The sequence below is a fragment of the Lepidochelys olivacea genome, assembly GCF_965140295.1.
Source record: "Lepidochelys olivacea isolate rLepOli2 genome assembly, chromosome: 1".
In the NCBI taxonomy this organism is placed as follows: Eukaryota; Metazoa; Chordata; order Testudines; family Cheloniidae; genus Lepidochelys; species Lepidochelys olivacea.
In genome coordinates, this window is record NC_140411.1 from 149,605,709 (window position 1) to 149,632,734 (window position 27,026).

The following is a 27,026-nucleotide window of genomic DNA, read 5'->3' on the forward strand; positions in this document are numbered from 1 at the left end:
GCCGATGGAAAAAAAGGGGGTTAGATGTAGTGTAGTTGAGAAAGATTTCACATAGCAACGTGCAGGCGTATTTTTTTTTCCTTGATAGCCCATCATACAGCCAGGTATTCAGCACGCAGTGAGGAAAATCCATTTGCTACTTTAGAATCCAAGGTACCTTTGATAGCCTGGAATACAGAAATATGATTTCTCAACTCATTAGGGAAGCAGGCAAGGTGAGTGTTAACTGTGGCTCAGTTTGGCCTATCCATATGGGACAAACCACATAAAAAAGTGAAAGAAATCCAAACAGAATGCAGCAGCTGGTAAAAGGCCATTATATTGCAATTTTCATGAGGTTGACAATAGGCCAAGAAACTACAAAATGGCATAGAGTAGGAAAAGCAGTCGTTAACAGGTTGTACATTGTTGGTGATTATATTTTCAGTAGTAATGAAAGCTGTACTGAAATAAGGTAAAAGAGACGCTGGCAGGAATAAGGCCCAAGGGAGAGGAAATATTAAAAATGTTACAGTACTTCAGGAACTTTAGTGGTGGCTGGTTGCTACAGACTAATCAACTGTATAAAAATGAAGTTTTAACTATCAATTTCAAAGGGCTTGGAGTGACCTAACACTAAGAAGTCTGGAATGTTATCGCTGAGGATTTAGTATTAAGTACTGCCTGGTTTATGGACTCATCAAATGCTGTGACGTTGCAAATGTGAAATTGATGAATTAAAACAGCTAAATATCAAGAGGGAAATTGATAAAACACAAAACCAGTAACATATGCAGCAAATTCAGTTAGCAAAGGATGCTCTTATGTGTGTATTCTATGTTGAAGATGGAAAGGAAAATTACATAAATATTAAGAAAAGGGCCAGGCATGATACTTACCCTCCTGTTACACCTTTATGACAACTCTTGTAACAATTAAAGATAAGCAAGATGAAAAAAGTAATGGCTAAATAAACATTGTTTAAAGGTTGAAAAAGCTAAGAATAACAGGCAGCTTTGCGATGGCAAATATGAAATGCTAAATGAGGGGAAGAAAGGAAAGAGAAACATTTAAATCAGTGGAGTAGTCTTAAAGCTGGAGCAGGGAACAGGTGGAACAGGGAAGTAACTAGGACTAACAAATACCTCAGCTACCTGTCTTAGATCGCTAGGTCAGCTATTGGGTGCTCCTGTACAGCATGCCACAGAATGTAAGCTTTCTGGAAATGGCCCACCTAATGATCACTTTAGATAAGCTATTACCAGCAGGACAGTGGGGTGGGAGGAGGTTTTGTTTCATATTCTCTGTGTATATATAAAGTCTGCTGCAGTTTCCACGATATGCATCTGATGAAGTGAGCTGTAGCTCACGAAAGCTTATGCTCAAATAAATTGGTTAGTCTCTAAGGTGCCACAAGTACTCCTTTTCTTTTTGCGAATACAGACTAACACGGCTGTTACTCTGAAACCTGTCATTATAGAAGTTGTTACTCGCCTTTATGGTTGGGAAGATAACCTTCCCCGGGTGAACCAAATGGAAACAACTGAAGTATGTTTTTCCTGAGTCTGCGAATGGCCTGAAACAATAGCTGTAATGGGGCACTGACTCTGAAAACTAAGAAGGACAAAATAAAATGTTTATTTTGCTATTGATCATTTTAGCATTAACATTCAGCTAGTGTGTACATTTACTGCTGTTGGAAGTAGTGGCAGATATAGTGATTGAGGGGTGGAGTGGGCTCTTGGCTGCCGTAAAGAATTGCTGTGGTCAGATATTAGGAATTCAAGCTTCTCTAACCAAAATGTCAAGTCACCTCAAGGGGGAGGGAAAAGGAGATGTATCCCTTTCCCCAGTGCCTCAGCTGTGACAGGAGTGCCAAAACCCCAAACTCCCTCTCACAAAAGACCCCGACTCATGTGTCAAAACTTCTAGCTTTCCCCATTCAATTTAATCATTCGTTGCCAATATAAATGTCTGCAGCAAATTTAAAATTTGGGGCAGCAGCAAACTAATTTAATATAAAAATAAATAATACTCGGGAATACTCTAGTTCTGACTGTTACTCATTTTTACATTTAATTCAATAAACCCTCAATTTTGAAGCTGCCACAGAAATTACATTTTGCTACAAAATTCAGGACTAGAGTGCCATAGCAATCAGGTGGCCATACTGAAGAATTTAGATTCTGTCTGTTGTAGAGGGCATTCATTATTGTAACAGATGGTGCAGTGTATCATGGATCACTGTAACCCAAATACAGACACTTAAGTTTTAGTCATTTGCACTGCAGGCTCTGTTAACACAATACCTTCATCCTGTGTACTGCAGCATTTTTTTTTTCAGGCTGTAGTGAATAAACAGCTCACAGCACATGTTAAAAACATGGAAAAACTAGAGCATGGAGGAGTAATTTATTTGCCCTTATTTTTGTTGTGTAGTGGGATAACCCGAGGCATGAAAAAGTGAGCTCCTCCTGGGTTTTTAAAGTTTCCTCTTAGTTTGTTATTCTGTGCCTAATATTAATTTCTCCCTTGTTGTCCTTCAACAACAGATTCTGTCAAACAATGTTGCTAAAGGTGTTCACAATTGATAGTTTTAAAAAGGTCAGTTAAAGAAAAAGGACAATGATGCTAAAACTGCAGATTTCTCAATTGCACTATACGTGGCTGCTTTCAACATCAAATCATTCACGAAAATTCTGATTGGCCTGTGGTAGTGCAAAACCTCCTGTTCTCACTGTTGATGGAGAAAGGAACAAATATAAAGGAATCAAGTATGAACCATGTGGTCCACAGCTTTACTAGAGTTTTCAGATGACTGCTGCAATGACATGAAAGGTACTCTGCTTTATCGTAACTCAACAACTATCCGTTGTTTTTTTTTTTTAAAGGAAGCTCCCCAGAGCACCAGCATGTTTTATTTTTTTATTTTTTTGATATTTTTGATATTTTATTGCATATTTCACTACTTTTGTCCTTCCCATTGAAACAACACAAGAATTGTATCAGGACAGATTAAAGAAATAATTACTGAATATACTCGATGATAAGCTGGTTCATTTATAAGTCAACCTCCCCAAGATAGATAAGTAAAAATGGAAAATTTTTATGACCCATTCATAAATTGACCCTATAATTCAGGGGTCAGCAAACTTTGGCTCCCAGGCCATCAGGATAAGCCACTGGCGGGCTGAGATGGTTTGTTTACCTCGAGCGTCCACAGGCACGGAGGTAAACCTAAGTAAACAAAGTGTCCCGGCGAGCCAGCTGCTTACCTTGACGGGCCGGGACAGCTACTGGTGGGGACATTTTTTTTGTGGGGGGGGGAATGGGGATCAGGGGAGTAATCGCTGTGACTACCCCCCACATGACCCTACCCCTAGCCCGGGACCCCCACACTCTCCCCATCCCATCCCTTCCCTCCTTATCTGGGGAAGGCCAGGGGAGGATGTCTCTGGCCTGGCCGGAGTTGCTCCAGCAGGCTGGCAGTGCAGCCGCAGCCTGCTCCGGTGGGCCAGACTGGGTGGCGCGGCCGCAGCATGTTCCAGCAGGCCAGGCGGCGCGGCTGCAGCCTGCTAACCCTGGAGCTGCAGCTGCTTCGGAGGCTGGGGGGAGAGCAGCGTGGCCAGAAGTGGAGAGACTCTGGCCCCGCCTCTTCCCTTCTGGCTCTGCTGCCTGTGCTGCCTGCACCCTCTGTTCGGGGGAGGGACTGTGTCCCACCTCTCCTGCTCTATACCCGTTCATAAGCCGACACCCTTCTCTGATGCTTCCCTTTTTTACTAAAAAAATTTGGCTTATGAATGAGTATATACGGTAACTATCACACATATGAGACTATTAAATAGCCATAATCGATATTATTTATACTTACTTGATATAGTAGGGCACTTTGTTTGGTGAGATTGCCCTCTCCCAGGGACCCTGGACAGAAGCTGTTAACAAATATAAATAAATAAATAAATAAATATATAGATAAAATAAGAGACATGGAGGTCAAGTTCAAAGCAAACAGAAAAGACAACATTAATCTCTGGAATTACAATTTTACACTTGGAGACACTGATATGGGTCTGTTTGCTCAGTTACCCATGAAGGCAGGAAGGATTAACCTGCTGTTCTGAAATTTCTGTCCTAATCTGAGTGAAATTGAACTCATTCAGCTGCAAAGATAAATGCAAAAACCTCTTTGATTACTAAACTTAACAAAGAGATAAGGAGCTGAACAAGCACCTATCCGTCTTTCTGGTGAGTTCTTTTACGGGGCACCTCTTGGTAATGCTTTCTGTTGTTTTTTCTTCAATTTCACCTCTTATTTGATCAACTGTTCTCATCCTTCTAGGAACAAAATTACACCCTGGTTTACATTTTATGTCAAGTAAAGACATTTAGGAGCCCAGTAAGATGATATTCTCCTGATTATTTGTTTTAAATAGAGACCTATTTCATTTTTATTTCCTACATTATTAAATGTTCATGTGTTTTATTGTCTTTCAAAAATGGCAAGCAGTGCAGAAGATGTCGGCATGATCACATCAAAAAAGCGTTAAACCCATCAGCGAATGGCACTAGATAATAGCAGTTTTCTCAGTCTAGACTCTCACAGCATTAAGTACCAACATCAATTTAGAGTATAGTGAAAATATGTTGTAAATAATGTTTTCTATGAAAAAGGAGTATGGGTAGGACATATTTTCAAATGATGGAAATTCTTGCTTGCTGATGATCTGAGCCATATTCTGAAAGATCTTCTTTAGTACTTAGAGTTTATGATCTTTTCAAGTTCATCATCAGAAGCAAGCTCCCTTCAAACCAGGATCCACCGGCTTAAAGTTGTACCACATCCTGCCATAATAATAGATGCAAAACCTGCAGACATATCTCCACTGCTATGAAGATCAATACTCTCACAACACACCTTTCACAACATGTGGTGTACCTCATCCAGTGCACGAAATGCTCCAACAACTATGGGTGAAAACAGACAATCACAATGTCCCAAATGAACACACACAGAAAAAGGATAAAAGACAAAACCACCATATCACCTGCAGGTGAACACTTTTCAAAAGCATTCACGCTATATCTGACACTTCAGTCCTCATCCTCAAAGGAAACCTGCCAAACACCTTCCAGAGATAAGCCTGGGAGCTAAAATTCATAACTTCACTAGAATCTAAAAATCACAGTTTTAATAAAGACACTGTATCTAAGGCTTATTACAATAATTTGTAACCCACTAACCCTTCCCCCTTTCAGTGCTATGACTGCAGAGGTGTGACCAGGCCCCTTCACTTTGATTCATCTCTTACAATAGGTGTTAGCTATTTATGCTAAACCATCTGTTCCAACTTGTATTTAGCTCTGACACTCTGAGGGTATGCCTACCTTGCAATTAGACACCTGCAGCTGGCCCGTGCTAGCTGACTTGGGCTCATGGGGCTCGTGTTAAGGGACCATTAATTGCAATGTAGACGTTCTAGCTTGGGCTGCAGCCCGAGCTCTGGAAATTCTCCCACCTCACAGGGTACTAGAGCCCAGGTTTCCCCAAGCCCAAACCCCAGGCTACCCCAAGCCCAAACATCTACACCGCAGTTAAATAGCTCCTTAGCCTGAGCCCCATGAGCCCGAGTGAGCTGGCATGGGCCAGCTGTGGGTTTTTAATTGTGTGTAGACATACTCTATGTACCTTTCTCAGACCTGAAGAAAAGCTCTGTATAGCTCAAAAGCTTGTCTGTGTCACCAACAGAAGTCAGTCCAGTAAAAGATATTACCTCACCCACCTTGGCTCGGTATTCTATATATAGTCATTTAGATTGATCTACTTAAAAAATGCATATCCCAGGGTCTAGGTGTTTTAACAGATATTAAAACAAAGTCAAATCACAGCCCGAATGAATAAAGGAACAAATGTATCCACACTTCACCTATGCACAAAAGTCCATCAGCTAAATAAAGAAAATAAACCACCTACTTTGAATACATCTCATTGCACCTCAGAAATTCAAGTAAAAAGATAACATGAGCAAAGGAGTTGGAGAGAAGATATGCAACACATTTTTAAATAGTTTATAGGGAACTAGTTGATCATTGTTTGTGGGACTGCTGATATATAAATACATTTTGAGGAGGGATTTGAAGGAGGTCAGGGAAGTTGCATGGCAAACAATATCAGGAAGAAAAAATCAGATGTAAGGGCAGCATGGGAGATACATAAAGGCACTTATGAGAGTCTAAAAAGGAGAGTAACATGCAACCAAAATGAGATATGGGTTGGTGCAGACGACAAACAGTTTAAGATACTTGATGAAAATGAGAAGCCAGTAAAGGGACTCAAAGAAGGTGATGATGGAGCAGGAGTGGCAAGGAAGAGGAGTCTGGCAGCGACATTGTAGGTGGACTGGAGGATGATAGAAAACCAGGGTAATGGAAAAGTACAGCTTCATCAATACACTCCTTTCTGAGGCCAACAGCCAGATCATCTGCAGCAAAATTATGGACACCTTATACATATGAAGAAAGGGTTCTGGGCACTGTCTACTTACTCTACATACTCAAACAGTCTGGCCAATTAGACATAGACACACACTTTATATAAATGCTCATCTAGTGCTCCATCTAGTGGATGGAGTACTGCAAATGAGAAACTGAGCTGAACACTGAATGGTGAGGTTAAAAAGAAATATTGAACAGCTGTTTTATTTCCCTGACTACTCTCTATCCTGCACACTGAAGGCCAGATTCTTGCCATTCTCACTCACATGGAGTAGCACTTTGCTGCAGGAGCAGTTCAATTGATTTGAAGAGCACTAATCATGGAATAAGGTATTATTCAATGTGAGTAAGGGATGCAGAATCTGACCCTCAGATGGGTTCTGCAGAACATAGCACGTGGTCATATATTTGAAAACTCTATCATAATACATATATGCAAAGGGACAGAATAAAGATGGTGCATATATTTTATACATATAAATACACACACAGAGTTAAGTACTGTAATATATTACTTAGATTTTAAACTCTTTGGGGGCAGGGATAGTCTTTTTGTTCAGTATTTGTATAGTGCCTAGCACAATGAGTCCTACTCCATAACTAGGGCTCTTAGGGTAATATGGTAATATAAATAAATAAATAAATAAAACCAACAAAAACTAACATAGCTGACATTCACCATCTTCCCACATTCCCAATAATATCTACATCTTAACTTCTGTCATGATAAACTCACTCCACTATATGCTTGGATGCAGAAAACCTCCAAATGCTATGTGTTATCTGAAATTAAGAACTAGGAAGAATGCCATCCACCTTCCACATGTATCTATAACAGACAATTTCAGTTGCTCATGTAGCTTAATCTTCCTAGCTATGTAAGGCTAGAGGATGGCATACAAACTGGCTTTAAAAACATTTGGATTATGGAACCAGATATTCTGAAGAATAAAAAACAACAGAACAACCACATCCTCTTCTCCATTCCTCCCGAAAAAAACCTACAATAATTTGAGGATGTGATCTACTTTGTAGGGAATAATATGTATTTATAATTAAAAAGCCCTACCCATTCAATTCCCCGAACTGCATTAGAGGGCAAAAAGGCCCTTTCCCCAAAAAACCCAAATCAAACCTTAGCTTTCATAGTGAGAACACCTCAGCTACAGTTCCCATCTTAAAATCAAAGAAAGTGTTATTTATTTATGGAATATCTAAAGGATAGGATGGGTTGCTGTAATTATTCTGGAAGGTGTACTTCTCCTTCACTCCTGAATTCATCTGGGCAACAGTTTTCCAGGCATAACTTATTATCCCAGAATCTTATACACAAAAGTGTTTTTGATCCATTTAAAAAAAAACAAGCACAAATATTCTTCTTTCAGTGGAACTAAATGCTTTAGAAATAAATAATTCTGTGATGTTCTGCATAATTGGATTTAGTGTTCCTTTAAGAGACTGTTGTGAGGTTGTCTGTTATACAGTTTCTGCTGTCCTGGATGATTCTAGTCTTGCATAAATTTGAGTTGACAAAATATGTGGTACCTTTTACAACTGTGCTCTGAGAATAATCTTCTCATTTCTGGCACAAAACTAGCAGCTAAGAAGAGCTGTTTCTTATCTCCTGGTACCAGTAGAGGTTTGTCATCCATTACAAAGCCAGTGTAAGTAATAGACATATATCTTTAATTGCTGGTAACACCATTTTAGTAGTCTATCAAAGAAGACTTTCTGAAAAACGTTTTTGTATGACACCATAGCTTCCCTGTGTGTTATACTCAAGAAACAGACATTTCCCTATTTGCAAAGTGTAGTTCAAAAGTGCCTTATAGTTTTAGCTTTGCATAGTGTAAGAATCCATTGCTATATGAACCAGCCACCTGCAATGTTGACGACTGAAATAAAATAGCGTAGCAAAAAGTGTCTTTTTAAAAAATGGATTTAAATCTCCTTGCACTCCATTAGCATTGCTATGCATTAGTAATCGTTTAATGGTTATCTATTTTCAGAGTTTTTTTTCTCCCTTTGATGTGCTAACATATTAAATTTAATGTGTGCACTATCATTGAACTGAGGCTAAATTTCACAGACCATGTTCATGTAAGTTGGTATTTATGTCTTTTCACAATGCAAAATGAAGCAGCAGCATGTTGGATCTCTGTGCTCCACAGTTCAACAGTATTTTAATCTATGCAGGGGTTTGACCGGATATTTAAATAGGATGCTGGTGTCATTTTAGCTGTGTTGATAGATGAAATTCAAAAATAATCTAATAAATATTTAATTTAGCTATATCATTATGGGAATCATGTATACAATACATTTAAAACTATCAAACATAAATGGTCGTTTATTGCACCTATCCACCGAAATATTCAAAGAGATAGTCTTGGCTAAAATCAATTTAATACAATTTCTATCAAAAACTACTTCCAATGGTCATTATTAAAATGTTAACATTCACTCACCGTTTTCACACAGTGACACGGATATGTTTTCAATTGTAAGTATAGAGAAAATCCTCAGTATCTCAGATAACTCAGGGGAGGGAAGTGAAACTGTAATTTTTTTGATGGCAACCACACTGTTCAATGCTTCAATCTACTCTGTGACCTGCTCATTGCTGTTTGTTAGCGGTTTCATATGAGTGAATTACAGCTTTGTGAGGTTTGGATCTGAGCTCATACACGTATTCATAACCATAAAAAAAAACCTGCAATATTTACAAATTGGTCACTCTAGCTCCAGTTTAGCGAGGTATTTAATGATGTGTCTAAATTAAGCATTGGAGAATGACTTCAGGCAGGGCCTCTACCTATGATACTTTGACTTTGCTGACTTCTGTTGTTCTTTTGTGCATTATTATTTTTATTTTTAACCAAATACTCATTTTAGAATCTGTTTACTCTCCCTCACCCCCCGCAATGTATAATACTTCTTTTACTAATGGTTTAACCTTTTGTTGAGGTATTGTATTTGTCATTCCTTATGAAGGCAGATAGTGATGGCTTAGTGGTCTAATCCTCAAGTCTGGAAATACCTAGAATCACAGGTTCACATATGTGTAGAGCTGAGTCTTTCAAAATAGATAAATTGAGTACCATTGTATTTACTTTAAGGTATCATAATAAACAAGATATGGTTGTTTTACACAGACATTAAAGATCTCCTAGTACTTTTCCTAAGGGCGAGGTAAGTTACAGCAGTCCCCAGTCAGTTAAAGCAGGCTATATGCTGGCTGGCTGACGGCCATCTTCACTCTAGAAAGAGCTGCTTATCTGAGTGTGTGTGTGGGGGTATGTGTAATTTGGGAAGTTCTTTAGGATCCTTCTCAATGAAAGGTAGTGTATACATGTATAATATTATTTTACTCATTTACAGAGGGCCTATTTCTATCTTATGCATATTTGTTATTACAGTAAATTACGACGTGGAACACTGATGTTGTGTCGCATAGAGGCATAATGGCTCACTGTATAACCTAGAAACTGATGTCAGAATATATTGGTTGAAAGATTTAAAAGTTAGAAGGAGAAAAACATCAATCAAAACCTAACTTGCATAAAAATTGCCCACCATGGGGTCTAGCTCAACTAGCTGAGCTAGGTTGGAATCTGATTTAAGCCTGCATATGTGGGTGGGTTCTCAGGAATTGAAGTGAGCTAAGCAGTTAAATTCCAATTTGGATTCTTCAACAGTTAAATTACACACTGCTTCTCTGTCTGCACTGCAGTGCTGTCTGCGATCACAAGTAGAGTAAAATGCTTTAAGACTGCTTCTCAAACTTTGGAAGATGGGCTGATTAGCCATAAAGATCTGAACATGTAAAGAGGGGTAGCACAACAGAGAGTCGCTCCACAGGAATTATAAATGAGGCCTCCCAGGTCTGCAATAACTGCTGAAATCTTTATGACCAACTTGAAACATAATGGTTGCCGGGCGTCACTGGTGAGAAACATTATACAGCTACTAAATAGATAACATGTTCCTTAGCATCATTACAGATGGTGAACAGCATACTGTGAAGTCATTCAGAAAGTTCCAGAGATCACCACAAAGCATAAAATCGATCCCAGGCTCATTTGCTTGGACGTTACTGTTCCACAGAGCCGCAACGAAATACTTGCACCTGCTTGAAAAGGGTATTGTACCAGGTAGACTGATACTGTAGATATCGGTCAGTTTTATGTAGCCAACTACATTTGTGTACTGCTGACAAGTCTAATAATCAATGTTGGCTGCACTCAAGACTTTGAAAGAGAAAATCTCTAAAACTGGTTTCTGTCACATTGAACAAATTGTGGCTTCTGTGCAGAGAGAATAAAATGGACTATTAGAAAAATAAATCTAAGATAAACATTTCAAGCCTTATAGAGCCAAACATAACAGAATGAGTTCTGACATAAAGAGAATAGCCTCATTGCTTTACACACCAGGCATTTCAGAACATAAAGAATATGTTTTAACTGAGCACAATTTATAGCTCATGACAACTCTGTCACACTGTTTAACTGCTTCACTGCGGTGCACTAGAAATGTTTGAATCTTGAAGTCTGAATCTTCCAGAGGTGCTTCAATAAGGACATATCAGATACACAGGGCAGCAGCAGGGAAAGTTTGCCTCAGAAATCATAGAATACCAGGGTTGGAAGGGACCTCAGGATGTCATCTAGTCCAACCCCCTGCTCAAAGCAGGACCAATCCCCAATTTTTGCCCCAGATCCCAAATGGCCCCCTCAAGGATTGAACTCACAACCCTGGGTTTAGCAGGCCAATGCTCAAACCACTGAGCTATCCCTCCCCCCTGTAATCTGGTCCTGTAGGCAGCACAGAAGTAGTTAATAAATAATGACTCTGTATGAAGTTTATACTCATCTAAGAGTTAAGAAAACATCATGGATTGCTGTGACACACTCAATATTGGAGAAACATCATCAAAGATTAAAACATATTAAACTATGAATAATGCTGCTATGAAATGCATGAGATCATTCCACCAACAACAAACTGCTTTTAAATAACACTGTACACTGCATTGTAGAGATGTGTGAAAATTAAATTCAATGAAATAGGAGAAAAACATTTTTCATTGAAATATTGTTCATTCTCACCGTAAGTTTTTTGATGGAAGACTTTTTTCACCACCAAAAGTTATTATTGTAGTAAAAAATAGGGGAAATAAGCAACTTCTGTTAGTGAAGAACTAACTGAAATTTTTGATTTTGGCCAGAGAGTTGAATTTGACCATTTTTATATGATAATTTGCAGGTGGGGGATCCAGCAACTAATCAGAATTCTAATTCATGATGAATCAAATTTATCGATATGCTATGCACAGCTCTATTGCAGTCAACATCTTTGAGAGAAGAAAATATAAGGGAATATTAAAAAGCAGCAGCCCAGCAGGACTGATCATTAGATGCATGATGCCTCTTGAACCGCAGAATACAGTACTATCAATTTCCTGACAAAACACCTGAGCTATCTACATGAACATTTTTCTTAAAATTTCCAATTATTTCACAACCACTGGTGGCAGCAATGGTAAGGGTGCTAATGTAGACTCTTTAACCATCATAGATCATCTAATCTTGCACAGCAGAGCAGGTCTAGGGGACATGGTGTTTAAAACCTGCACTGGTGGTAGTGCAATGATAAGACATTTTACAAAAAAGTGCTAGTGTAGATGTGGCCCATGTGTATTTAATATAATTCCCTCTAACTTTTAACATGCTTCACTCATTAAGCAGGTCTTGAACTTAAATTGCTGCCCACTGCTACTGCAAAGTCATTCCTCCCTTAATGATGATAGTAACAATGGCAAGAGCTGAGGAGCGAAACATCCAATAAAGATTATTTGCATTTCTTTTTTAAGTCTCTTTTCTTCCTTTAAGTGCGCTTGACTCTCCTTGAAAGGTGCAGGGCTGGCAGCCCTGGAGACTGAAATCGTCCACTGTACGCTGCACTGTAGATTTAAACTCTGGTTGCAGGTTGGGGATGGTGGCTTTTGCTTCTCTCTACCTCCATACACTTTACCCCTCTATATAAATTCAGTACGTAGCTTTGTGTGGCTCAATTCAAAGATACCCAAAGAGGGGAATGTTGTATCTAGATTTTAAAAAGCATACCTATACTTGGAACTGGAGGCATGGGCATTGACTCTGTGGGTGCTCTAGCAAAAGTGGATGGGAAATTGGGAGGCAGTGACCATGAGTTGGTTGAGTTCAGGATCCTGACACAGTGAAGAAAGGTAAGCAGCAGGATATGGACCCTGGACTTCAGGAAAGCAGACTTCGACTCCCTCAGGGAACGGATGGGTAGGATCCCCTGGGGGACTGACATGAAGGGGAAAGGAGTCCAGGAGAGCTGGCTGTATTTCAAGGAATCCCTGTTGAGGTTACAGGGACAAGCCATCCCGATGTGTCGAAAGAATAGTAAATATGGCAGGCGACCAGCTTGGCTTAACGGTGAAATCCTAGTGGATCTTAAACATAAAAGAGAAGCTTACAAGAAGTGGAAGGTTGGACATATGACCAGGGAAGAGTATAAAAATATTGCTTGGGCATGTAGGAATGAAATCAGGAGGGCCAAATCGCACCTGGAGCTGCAGCTAGCAAGAGATGTCAAGAGTAACAAGAAGGGTTTCTTCAGGTACGCTGGCAACAAGAAGAAAGCCAAGGAAAGTGTGGGCCCCTTACTGAATGAGGGAGGCAACCTAGTGACAGAGGATGTGGAAAAAGCTAATGTACTCAATGCTTTTTTTGCCTCTGCCTTCACTAACAAGGTCAGCTCCCAGACTGCTGCGCTGGGCATCACAGCATGGGGAGTAGATGGCCAGCCCTCTGTGGAGAAAGAGGTGGTTAGGGACTATTTAGAAAAGCTGGACATGCACAAGTCCATGGGGCCGGATGAGTTGCATCCGAGAGTGCTAAAGGAACTGGCGGCTGTGATTGCAGAGCCATTGGCCATTATCTTTGAAAACTCGTGGCGAACGGGGGAAGTCCCAGATGACTGGAAAAAGGCTAATGTAATGCCAATCTTTAAAAAAGGGAAGAAGGAGGATCCTGGGAGCTACAGGCCAGTCAGCCTCACCTCAGTCCCCGGAAAAATCATGGAGCAGGTCCTCAAGGAATCAATCCTGAAGCACTTACATGAGAGGAAAGTGATCAGGAACAGTCAGCATGGATTCACCAAGGGAAGGTCATGCCTGACTAATCTAATCGCCTTCTATGATGAGATTACTGGTTCTGTGGATGAAGGGAAAGCAGTGGATGTATTGTTTCTTGACTTTAGCAAAGCTTTTGACACGGTCTCCCACAGTATTCTTGTCAGCAAGTTAAAGAAGTATGGGCTGGATGAATGCACTATAAGGTGGGTAGAAAGTTGGCTAGATTGTCGGGCTCAACGGGTAGTGATCAATGGCTCCATGTCTAGTTGGCAGCCAGTGTCAAGTGGAGTACCCCAAGGGTCAGTCCTGGGGCCGGTTTTGTTCAATATCTTCATAAATGATCTGGAGGATGGTGTGGATTGCACTCTCAGCAAATTTGCGGATGATACTAAACTAGGAGGAGTGGTAGATATGCTGGAGGGCAGGGATAGTATACAGAGGGACCTAGACAAATTGGAGGATTGGACCAAAAGAAATCTGATGAGGTTCAATAAGGATAAGTGCAGGGTCCTGCACTTAGGACCAAAGAACCCAATGCACCGCTACAGACTAGGGACCGAATGGCTAGGCAGCAGTTCTGCGGAAAAGGACCTAGGGGTGACAGTGGACGAGAAGCTGGATATGAGTCAACAGTGTGCCCTTGTTGCCAAGAAGGCCAATGGCATTTTGGGATGTATAAGTAGGGGCATAGCGAGCAGATCGAGGGACGTGATCGTCCCCCTCTATTTGACATTGGTGAGGCCTCATCTGGAGTACTGTGTCCAATTTTGGGCCCCACACTACAAGAAGGATGTGGATAAATTGGAGAGAGTCCAGCGAAGGGCAACAAAAATGATTAGGGGTCTGGAACACATGACTAATGAGGAGAGGCTGAGGAAACTGGGATTATTTAGTCTGCAGAAGAGAAGAATGAGGGGGGATTTGATAGCTGCTTTCAACTACCTGAGAGGTGGTTCCAGAGAGGATGGTTCTAGACTATTCTCAGTGGTAGAAGAGGACAGGACAAGGAGTAATGGTCTCAAGTTGCAGTGGGGGAGGTTTAGGTTGGATATTAGGAAAAACTTTTTCACTAGGAGGGTGGTGAAACACTGGAATGCGTTACCTAGGGAGGTGGTAGAATCTCCTTCCTTAGAAGTTTTTAAGGTCAGGCTTGACAAAGCCCTGGCTGGGATGATTTAATTGGGGATTGGTCCTGCTTTGAGCAGGGGGTTGGACTAGATGACCTCCTGAGGTCCCTTCCAACCCTGATATTCTATGATTCTATGATTCTAGGGCTCAAGCACCCACAGAAAAAAAATAGAGGGTGCTCAACACCCACCAGCCACAGCTGTTCAGTGGGGCTGGTGATCAGCTGTTGGGTGGCTGGCTGGAGGCGCTCGGGGGAGAGGGGAGAGTGGCGGGGCGGGGAGGGGCGAGTGGGGCTGGAAGAGGCACAATGAGGGTGGGGCCTCAGGGCAGAGGGCAGAGCAGGCCCAAGAAGTGGATCGATGGCAGGGTCTCCGAGAGGGGCAGGGCTGGGGCCTTCAAGGGGAGAGGAAGAGTGGGGGCAGGGCCTCAGGGTGGAGCAGGGGTTGAGCACCCACCAGGAAAAATAAAAGTCATAGTCATTGCCTATGATTGGAGGTGTAACTTCCAGCTTGGTAGACATACCAATAGAGCTAGTGCACTAAAATAGTAGCATAGCCCTGAGTATGGTCCTGTCCAAGATCCTAGGCATGTACTTGGACAACTAGCCCTTCCCACCACTTGCATGGGGGCAGAAAAAAATTGTCACCTGAAGGGAGACTCTGTGAAGCCAGACACTGCAGGAAGTATTGCCCACCAAGACCTGAGTGGTGGCCTTCTGACAGCCTAATGACTGACACATGCTGGTGTATAAATGAGGAAGCCATGAGGGAGCATTCTGAGCAGACTCCCTCCAGATCTTGCCTTGCTGTGAACCCCAGACTCTGGCTCCTAACTCCAGCTCAGCCCTGACTCTGCTACTTGCCTCCTATCTGCAACTCTGCATCTGGCTCGACCCTAACTCTGTTACTCAACTCCTGATCGCAACTTCATAAGTGACCCATGCACACAGGCTACCCACAGCCTGGCCCTGACACAAGCTAAACAATTGACTATGTGTATATTATGGGGCTGAACACCTGTTTTGCTGGGTGCTGTAGAAATACACAAAAGAGACAATCCATGCACCAATTAAAATCTAAAACCAGTTTGATTTATTCTGTCAAATCTTAAATTCTCAAGATCAGCACAGGCTGAAGTAACATATGCAGCCTCTAGAACTGAAGAATAATAACTTGGTGTCCAGATCCAATGCAGTCCATAGTCTCATCTTTAAGACTGGCAACAAAGTAGTCAAATGAAATAGGGTTTGATTTGTCATTTTTGAAAATCCATGGGAGTTTGATGGTGAATTTAATGGTTGCCTGTTCAGGCTATTAATGCCAAAACTGTAAATTGAAAAGGTGTTTTTCGTCAATTGCAATTAATTTACAGTAGAGCAAAATCTCTATGCAATGGAAAGTGACTAGGAAAGTATTTAGTTCTACAATTTATTAACTGCCATCTTTGTAATGCAGAAATGGCAATAAATAATGAAGAAAAGATCTTTCAGAACCTGAAATTTAAAACAACAGAGCGTGAGGAAACAAGGAACTCTGGACTCTATCCAAAGGATAACTAAATATGAGATTTAGTTTCCAAATCTTAAACACACATTTCCAACCATTATTTATCTACTTCTGAATGTTAACTAATAGTTCTAATGATGATTAACCATTTTCTATATAGAGTACTGGCATGTGATGTCTTTAAATAAATAGTTTGAGAAAACTGGTTCTGATCATTGGAGCTATTTGTTAAATACAGAATGGAAAAAAGCGACCTGTTCTTTATAATTTGAAATTTTAAAATACAGGTAGGTATATCCAATTAAACTTTAAGTCCTAGCTCTTTATATCAGGAGAATCCACCAAACTACAAAATATGAGATGTAAACATGCCTTTTAAACACACATGCCTAAATGTTTTGCTTTTACCCAAATATCTCTTGGTTCCCTATTTTGATAAAAATCTGGGTTCATCTCTAAACTGCTGATATTTTGGAGCCACAGATGGAATTAACACTTCTAAGCAAGGAAAAAAACCCCTTGTGATCTCCAAAATGAGTTACCAGGACTGGCTCTAGGCACCAGCACTGCAAGCACGTGCTTGGGACAGCAATTCCTGGGGTGGCATTCTGGCCATTCTTTTTCTTTTTTTTTTCTTGGGCAGTTGCGTTCTCGGAGCTTGGGGTGGCAAAAAGCCTAGAGCCAGCCCTGTGAGTTACAGGTAATTGCCAGTTATATCTGTGCATTATTTCATTGAGTCACATCATCAACACACTGTATGTGAGAATCCTACAGAGATCAGGCTGTAAATGACAAGTTCTAACTGTATGTTTAAAAGTTGTAATACCTTCTATTTTTCAGCAGTCACAAGTGGTGCATGTCAATGAGTTACAGCATTAAAAACCAGGATTGATGGCAGGCTGATTGAACAGTTAGTGGCATTTAAAAACAGCCTGACATCTCTCCTACCTCTCATTTATTTTATCTCAAAAGGAAGTAATAACTATCCTTACAAATACAGATGGATCCTCCAACAACAGACAATGAATCCCATTCTCTGTAAAAGGCAGCATCACAGATCAAAACAAAAGGAGCCGACAAAGCACCGTTATTACAGGGGAGAGAGTTGCAGCTCCATAGTTGAGATTGTGCTGAAATTTGTACTTGAGGCAGTACTGAAATTCCTGTGCTTCACACTTCAGTTACTGCATTTCTACTCCAAACTCCTTCAGAGGACAATAGAATTTTCTATGTGATATTTTTAGTTTAATATTCACTAACTTTTGTAGAGGAAACATTTAAAAATGATCCTTTTTAGAAATTATACAGTTTTTCACACATTTGTGTGGGTCTTTCTAGCTAAACATCTGCAGTCTTCACAAACTACCAACTTCATCCACACATGCATTCATGTAACATCTTGGATATGGCCATGGGCCACTTTTGACATTTATAAAACTCCATCTTAACAGCTACTTCTGTTAAGGCTGCCAGCCTTAGCCTTTGACTCATATATTTTAAGGTCAGAGGGGACCATCATGATCTCTACTCTGTCCTCCTGTATATTGCAGGCCACAGAACCTCAGCCACCCACTTCAGTAATCAACTCATAACCTCTGCGTTACTAAGTCTTCAAATCATGATTTAGAGGATTCAAGTTACAGAGAATCCACCATTTACCCTAGTTTAAACCTGCAAGTGACCCATGCTGCAGAGGAAGGTGATAACCCCCCAGGGTCTCTGCCAATCTGGCCCAAGGGAAAATTCCTACCTGACCCCAAATATGATGATCAGTTAGACCGTGAGCATGTGGGCAAGACCCTCCAGCCAGACAACTGGGAAAGAATTCTCTGCTGTAACTCAGAGCCCTCCCGTTCTAGTGTCCGATCACCAGATGTTGGAGATATTGCTGCTAGAAGTCACAGTTGGGCCACATGCCATTGTAGGCAGTCCCATCAAGCCATCCCCTCCACAAACTTATCAAGCTCAGTCTTGAAGCCAGTTAGGTTTTTTGCCCCCATTGCTGCCCTTGGAAGGTTGTTCCAGAACTGCACTCCTCTGTTGGTTAGAAACTTTTGTCTAATTTCAAACATAAACTTGTTGATGGCCAGTTTATATCCATTTGTTCTTGTGTCCATATTGGCACTTAACTTAAATAACTCCTCTCCCTCCCTGGTGTTTATCCCTCACCAGCTCCAAAGCTCACCGATACCATGGGGAGCCAGGGAGATTAACTAGGCATCAGGGGCCAAGGGATAAGCTCTGGGAAAGAGATAGGGGTCTGTGGAACTATGGAGGAGTTCATGGGGGATAAAGAAGGCAGTCAAAGAGAACTTGGCTTGAGGAGGCAGGTGGGGTTGAGCAGAGTATTGAGGGACAAAATAACAGGAATTTAGCAAGAATGTGTGGGTGGCCTGGGGAAAAAAGCTTGTGTGCAGGAAGAAGAATGGGGACTGGAGTTAGCTCCTCTGGCACTACTGGCTTGATCCCCTGCCAAGGGAAGACTTTAAAATGCTGATGCCTCAGCACAGACACACTGTGCCACTGGTCTCTGAAAGGAAAAGGAGTGAGTAGGTATGTGGCAGAGGTCTGGGGAAAAGAAAGCAGGACTATGGGGTTGGGGAGGGAGGGGAGGAAATTAAGAAAAAGTGGGTCTTGTGCCTAGAGGCAGAGACCCAGAAAGTGGAAGAGCTCCTTTCCATGCCCCACATTTCTCCTAAAGTCCCTCTTTCCCCCCAGCCACAGCTTCATCCAAGCACCAAGCTCCCAGCCTCATGCAGCCCCTATCTCCAGCCACATAGATACAATTATAACTCTGAGGCTGTGGATGGCATTGTGTTCTGCACGGCTGAGGTTATGGGGCAAGTGATGCTGCTTTTCCACAATTTCAGCCCGTGCACGTCGGCGGAAGCAATCTATGTAGAAGTCCAGTCTGCTGTTTTGACCTTCAGGAGGAGTCCACCCAGAATCCTTCTTTTTGTAGTGTTGGTAGGAAGGTCTCTGTGGATTAGTATGTTGTTCAGAGGTGTGTTGGAAATATTCCTTGAGTCAGAGACGTCAAAAATAGGATTCTAGGTCACCACAGAACTGTATCATGTTCGTGGGGGTAGAGGGGCAGAAGGAGAGGCCCTGAGATAGGACAGATTCTTCTGCTGGGTTGAAAGTATAGTTGGATAGATTAACAATATTGCTGGGTGGGTTAAGGGAACCATTGCTGTGGCCTCTTGTGGCTTGTAGTAGTTTAGATAGTTTAGTGTCCTTTTTCTTTTGTAGAGAAGCAAAGCTGCTACTCTGAAACCTGTAATTATAACTCTGTAACTTCCAACGTGCCCAATTCTGAACAATAACTAGGTCACCAGTTATTCAAAACATCATATCTTGCACCCAGCCATACAGACCTCATATGCCCCCTGTGCAAAATTACTTGCAAAGTAATCTATTCAGATCACACCCATCCCATCTTAATCACCAAAACACATAAACAAATAGCCAGTAAACATGGCTGAAGTTGAAGAGTGCCTGCCTGATCATTGTTCAGGATGAGCGTGGAGTTATGGTTGAAAAGAGCTTGAGAGGGACAACTCATGAGGGGAGTTTAACTGGGGTGCTGAGAGACTTAATGGCTTATTGCTTTGATTACTACAGGTGCACTGGTGGGATGTGCAGCCTAGCAACCTTAACTCCAAGTCAACAATTTTGTGGTGAATATATATGTGAAATAAATCCACAGAGTGGAATCCTCCTGATCCTATTTTCTTTTAAGTTGTCATCACTAGACTGTTATTGCCATCACTAGACTGACCTTTTTTGGCCTCACTTGCTTTCATTGTGCTGCAAGACCCATTTAAAAAGCATGAATTCACCCCTGATCTGACCTCCCGCTTCACTGGGAGGCATCCTTATTTTTCACACATTTGCTCCCAGAAGTATAACTACAAAAGCAATGCTCGCAGGAATGACCTGCACATCTCTCAGTGCTGGCCAGCTGATGTTCTGACATCACAGCTCCCCAACAAACTGCCTCTAGCAGTAGTGCTGCTGGGAATGATATAAATGCAAGGTGGCTTTATTAGTGCAGAGCACACTGCTCAGTGTAGTCAACGGACTTGTGGAGCCATCACCAGCTCTCAAATTGCTGAATATTAATGCTCCAGAAGCATTTTGTAAATATTTACAGTATGTCCAGTATTTAAAGGAAATAAAACCAGATGTTTGACTTAAGTCCTATATGTGTGTATGTGTATGGGTGCACGCACCACTGAAATACAAGGCAAGTCTTCCCTGTGCCCTAGCTGCTTTCAAAGTAACCCTAACATCTGGCCCGCGGGACTGTCCTGCCTGGCCCCTGAGCTCCTGGCCCAGGAGGCTAGTCCCCAGCCCCTCTCCCGTTGTCCCTTCTCCCCTGCAGCCTCAGCTCACTGTGACATCGGCCTAGTGCCCTGGGCGGCAAGAAAGCTGCAGAGCCATGGCCTGACCCGGTGCTCTGCACTGCACGATGCGGCTGCCTGTCCTGGTGCAGCTGTGCTACCAGCCACTGGTGGTTCAGGCAGCACGGTAAGGGGGGGTGGTGGATAGAGGGCAGGGGAGTTCGGGGGATGGTCAGGGGCCGGGGGTGTGGATAGGGAGCGTGGTGGTCAGAGGGTGGGGAACAGGGGGGATTGAATGGAAACAGGGGTCCCGGGGGGGCAGTCAGGAAGGAGAGGAGGGGTTGGATGGGGCGGCGGGGGGCAGTCAGGGGCAGGGGTTCCGGGGGCGTTCAGGGGACGGGGGGGGAGTGGGGTGGGGCAGGGGCCCAAGGGGGGACAGTCAGGAAGAAAGGGGGGGTTGGATGGGGTGGTGGGGGAGCAGTTAGGGGTGGGGTGTCCGGGGCGGTCAGGGAGAAGGGGTGGTCAGGGAGAAGGGCACAGGTCTTGGGGGGCAGTCAGGAAGGAGAGGGGAGGTTGGATGGGGCAGGGGACAGTCAGGGGACAGAGAGTGGGGTGGGGGTGGATGGGCAGGGGTCGCTGGGGGGCCATCAGGGGGCGAGAAGCAGGAGGGGGCGGGGGCCGTGCCGTGCCTGGCTGTTTGGGGAGGCACAGCCTCCCCTAACCGGCCCTCCATACAATTTCAGACACCCGATGCAGACCTCCGGCCAAAAAGTTTGCCCACCCCGACCTTGTACCAGTACAGAATGGTCCACGATTTGGGGGCTGCAAAGCTGGTTTTCCACTCCCCGCCTGCAACGCCTGCTCACCTGCACCAAGCTCTGCTCTGATGCTACTCAGGATCTGGCCCATAGTAACTGAGATATACAATATGTACTTTTTTAAAATAAAGAATCTGCTTTTTAAGCTATTATAATACCGAGAAGCAGTATTTCAAGGTACAATGAGAACCAATGGCTGGAAGTTGAAGCTAAACAAATTCAGACTAAAAAGCCAGGCAGTGGAGTGTGCTTGTGGTAGATTCTCATCAGTGGAAATTTTTAACTCACGCTTGCGTGTTTTTCTACAAGATACACACGTACACTGTGTGTTCAGACACAGATATTGGACTTGAAGCGGGAGTTATTATAGGATAATTCTACAGCCTGTGTTATGCCAGAGGTCAGGCTAGACAATCACAGTGGTGCCTTCTGAGGTAAAAATCTATGAATTTATTGAAATTAGAAGGCAACGTAAGAGTCGACGTTTTGGTATTCAACATAAACTACATCTGCTCAAGAGAAACACTGGATTTATATAAAAGTTCTTGGTTTTAACTTTCCACACTTCGTGCAACTGGGAAATGAGCTAATGGTGCGATCCCCCTGCTTCCGTACACAGACTGCGCTAGCTCTCGGAGAGCTAGTGTGAGTATAAATAGCAGCATCGCCACAGCAGCCCGGACAGTGGCGGCAAAGGCTTGGCTTAGCTGTGCTGCATACACACCCGCTGGCTACAGGCAGGTTTGTATCCGGCAAGTCTAAGGGGAACCTCCACCGCCGCGACTCACGATACTACAGCTGCGCTGCTATTGATATTTGTCCTGGCAGGACAGCTTGACAAGGGGAACTAAAGCCCCCCCGCCCCCCAAGCCCTCAGCTGTCTACTCCTGTGCCAGGCAAAATGGGTAAGTGAAGAGAGAGGGGAAGGTTTCAGTTTGAATTGACTTCCATTAGTTAACGTAGATAATTAATGTTATTTTAAATGTACTAAATCCAATGGGCTAAACTCCAAAGCTTTTCTTTTGCCTCCCTCTTCCACAAACTCTCAGAGTTTGGATAAAATAGGATGCAGATCTGAACAACCTTCAGACTGCACTGTGCCATCAGATTTTATGCTGATTTGGCACACTATGGGCACCTGGTTTGGGTTTTGCCAAACAGCTACGGTGTTAATTTCCCACCTTTGTTTATCAAATTCATAAACAGGATGCTTTACCTGTGGTAAACAGCTAATAACCAATTTAGAAACCAGTTTCTTCCTAAAATTATAATGCACTATTAAAACTTATACCTTTAAAAATAAATTTATTTCTGATTGGTGGAAAAACAAGTTTGTCCTCAATGCCAGTCTACATGGAACTGTTTGATAATGCTATATAGGTCTGAACATCAATGTCTTTCAGGCAGAATGATAACACCTGCATCACTAATCACATGGTATAGCAGAAATAAAACCGTTTAAACACAACATTGGCACAGACTGTCTACTTCTTTGAAAATAAAATCTGTCTCTCAACATCTATTTTTGATAAATGCCTTGGTTGGTTTCCCCTTGGAATGTATCAAGCAGCAGGAGACCATTATCCTGTGACTGTGCTCTATTCCATTGATATAATCTCTTAAATAAAGTTCTGCTATTTACTTTCGTTTAATCGCAGTACAATAGGCCAAAGACGTGGCTTCCAAGCAGCTTCATTTCAGTCTCTGCCTTGATGCTTTGAAGCTGTTTCAAGTTGTCTTTCAGTGCACTTCAAAACATCCTTGATAAAGTTATGGGGGTGAGGGGGAGTTGAATTGCTGGCAAAGACAATAATGGTTTGTTACAGCATTGGAAAAAAAGTTTAAATAACGGCTATTCTTCTGCTAGGTTGGGGTTTTTTGATCCCCCCACAAGTCTGCTAAGTAGATGAACTATGCAAGGCCTATAACTATAAATGTTTTTCTTATGGGCCCAACTTGCCCCTTGTGAGTTTCCACACTATAGCTGCCATGTGAAAAGTGGCCACCATTTTATTTTGGCCATATGAGTTTTACTCAGTAGGAGCCAATGAACTTAGCTGAAGTCATTGTTTTCTGCCATCCCAGAGTTTACCTCTGATAAAAAAACCCCTAATCTGAAGATCTAATTGGTATCTCTAAACCCTTATCCACCGAAGAGGCCCATCCTGTATCATTCCTACAAGGAGCCATGTTCTATCCAAACTAACACTAAATAGCTCAGAAACTTTTGCCAACTGGGAATTCTCACATTTGTCATTTGAAGTTGAGCTGTTGGGTTTAGTGTGTGGGTGCTGGGGGGAGTTGGTAGCCTGTGATACATAGGAGGTCAAACTAGATGATTTCGTGGTCCCTTCTGGCATTAAGCTCTATGACTCTCTGATTTAAAACATATAAATCACAAGAAAACCAAGTAGTGGGGGATGAGGGGAGAAGGAATATTCCCGCATAACACAGGCCACTGAATTTCCCTGAAGTAATCCTGTTTGAATTTGACCTAAAACATACTTTTACGAAAAACAGCCAATCTGGATTTAAAAGATTTCCAGGGATGGAGAATCCACCAAAGCCATTGGTAAGTTGTACCAATGGTTAACTAATATTGATTCACAGTCAATAACCAGAGTTGAGCTGAGCACAAATGTATGGCATAAATGTATGGGTTATCTTAACAACGGGGATGGCTCACTGATTCAGTAGTATCTTTATTGCATTCAGCAAAATTAATGGTAACCAGACAGCCAAACATTCTATATTTTTGTTGGGTTTCAGGCTTCTAAGTTTCTCCGTAGCAAGACTATCCCCTGTTTTACTGAATCGACTTTCCAAAATCAGCATGTATGAATTTCATCCTCTTAAAGAAACAGAAATGTAAGCAGCTACCACAAAGAACCTAACAAGGACATCTACCTGCTCATCTGTGCATTTATTTCTAATACCAGGTAGTGCAATGGGTATATTCTCAGAGGAACAGTAGGGTTAATTAATATCTGTGTCTATGTAAAGCAACAGATAAATAGATTGGGTGCTGCAGATGCTAAATTTCAGTCTTGCCCAAATTTGTGATTTTTTTCCCTCCAGACAAAACATTTGCAAGCTGAAAGCAGGGTTTTATTAGAATAGTTTCATCCTTAATGTAATGTTGTAGATTTGTGATACAACACTCGGTCTCAATAATTAGCAGGATGGTTTTGTCTTGTTAATACTACGTGATTATATATATTACAATCCAGGAAGTTTTTGGAGAGTGTTGGGGACAACTTCCTGGTGCAAGTGCTGGAGGAACCAACTAGGGGCCATGTTCCTCTTGATCTGCTGCTCACAAACAGGGAATAATTGGTAGGGGAAGTAAAAGGTAGGGTGGTAACCTGGGCAGCAGTGACAATGAGATGATCGAGTTCAGGATCCTGAAAAAAAGAAGAAAGGAGAGCAGCAGAATACGGACCCTGGACTTCAGAAAAGCAGACTTTGACTCCCTCAGGGAACTGATGAGCAGGATCCCCTGGGATGCTAATATGACAGGGAAAGGAGTCCAGGAGAGCTGGCTGTATTTTAAAGAAGGCTTTTTGAGGGCACAGGAACAAACTATCCTGATGTGCAGAAAGAATAGCACATATGGCAGGCAACCAGCTTGGCGTAACAAAAAAATCTTCTGTGAGCTTAAACACAAAAAGGAAGCTTACAAGATGTGGAAACTTGGACAGACGACTAGGGAGGAGTATAAAAATATTGCTGGAGCATGCAAGGGTGTAATCAGAAAGGCCAAAGCACAATTGGAGTTGCAGCTAGCAAGGGATGTGAAGAGTAACAAGAAGGGTTTCTACAGGTAAATACACTGGAGGGTAGGGATAGGGTCCAGAGTGACCTAGACAAATTGGAGGATTGGGCCAAAAGAAATCTGATGGGGTTCAACAAGGACAAGTGCAGAGTCCTGCACTTAGGACAGAAGAACCCCATGCACTGCTGCAGGCTGAGGACCAACGGACTAAGCAGTAGTTCCGCAGAAAAGGACCTGGGGATTACAGTGGACGAGAAGCTGGATATGAGTCAACAATGTACCCTTGCTGACAAGAAGGCTAATGGCATTTTGGGCTGCATTAGTAGGGGCATTGCCAGCAAATCGAGGGAAGTGATTATTCCCCTCTGTTTGGTACTGGTGAGGCCACATCTGGAGTTTTGTGCTCAGTTTTGGGCCCCCCACTACAGAAAGGATGTGGACAAATTGAAGAGAGTCCAGAGGAGGGCAATGAAAATGATTAGGGGGCTGGGGAACATGACTTATGAGGAGAGGATGAAGGAACTGGGATTATTTAGTCTGCAGAAGAGAAGAGTGAGGGGGAATTTGATAGCAGCCTTCAGCTACCTGAAGGGGGGTTCTAAGGAGGATGGAGCTAGGCTCTTCTCAGTGGTGGCAGATGATAAAACAAAGAGCAATGGCCTCAAGTTTCAGTGGGGAAGGTCTAGGTTGGATGTTAGGAAAAACTATTTGTCTAGGAGGGTGGTGTGATGCACTGGAATGGGGTTACCTAGGGAGGTGGTGGAATCTCCATCCTTAGAGGTTTTTAAGGCCCGGCTTGACAAAGCCCTGGCTGGGATGATTTAGTTGGGATTGGCCCTGCATTGAGCAGGGGGTTGGACTAGATGACCTCCTGAGGTCTCTTCCAACCCTAAAATTCTGTGATTATGCACACATATGAAAACTTCAGCTATGTGATCATTTTTATACATCATGTAAGAAAAGTATATATGAATTCAAAGTCAGTATATACTGAAAATTTGTAAAGAACTTGGGGTACAGGTACCGTACACATTTGAAATAATTATAGTTATCAGAAAGTCTATTTTATTTAATTAGTCAGCAACAACTCCCAGCTTTCAAACTAGAGTGGACAAGTCTAATACAGGAGTAATCCTGCACTGGTAGAGAAAGAGGTAAGGGGACCTGATGTTGGTAGGCTTTTCCCATCTATACTGGATTTTATTGAAATCAGTACACTTCTATACCAAGTTTTAGCCCACAATTAATTTTTTACCGTTGAGTTCTAAAATCATCTGCAATAGGGTTTAAAATGGAAACTGATAGCAACTCTAGTTGACACCAATGGCAGGGCTGGCTACCTAACTGAGGTTTTAATTTCTAAGGAGCACTGCACAAGTTATGCAAGAAAAACTAAAAATGACTTACTGGAAAGGAAGTGCTGAGATGTAGGGCCAAAATCCCTGTGGGCTTCATGCAACTGTCTGATGCGCTCATCAATGGCCACCTGAAAAAAAGAAGAGAAAAATGACTCTCCTCTCAAACATGTAACAAATAGCAATTAAAGTTAGGTGTCTATTTCATTAAAGAGTTTTGTTTTGTACAAGACAAAAGAACACTCATGCAACAATTTATAAACCAAAGGTTTGATTGCAGTTTACCAGGTTGAATCCAAAGACCAGGGAGGTCAACAATGTTTTTCTACTAATTTAAATGGCATTAGATCAGGCCCACAATAAACAGCCTGATAAACCCCTTTCTGTTAAACCATCTGAACGGCCTCCAGCCAAAATAATAATAAAAAAGATTCTGTTTTCTCTCTTGCAAACATTAAAA

General features: G+C 42.3%; 1 protein-coding gene across 4 annotated transcripts in view; it reads right to left on the reverse strand.

Annotated features, from left to right (window-relative positions):
• The window catches only part of DMD (dystrophin), a gene marked incomplete at both ends in the record, with an annotated part of 1,846,964 nt that overhangs the window by 145,284 nt on the left and 1,674,654 nt on the right, over positions 1 to 27,026 (reverse strand). For all 4 annotated transcript variants that reach the window (XM_084636024.1, XM_084636023.1, XM_084636025.1 and 1 more), the window contains 2 exons: positions 3,851 to 3,911; positions 26,619 to 26,697. In XM_084636024.1, the coding sequence (XP_084492150.1) occupies positions 3,851 to 3,911; positions 26,619 to 26,697 (140 nt within the window). The remainder of the gene's footprint in view (positions 1 to 3,850; positions 3,912 to 26,618; positions 26,698 to 27,026) is intronic.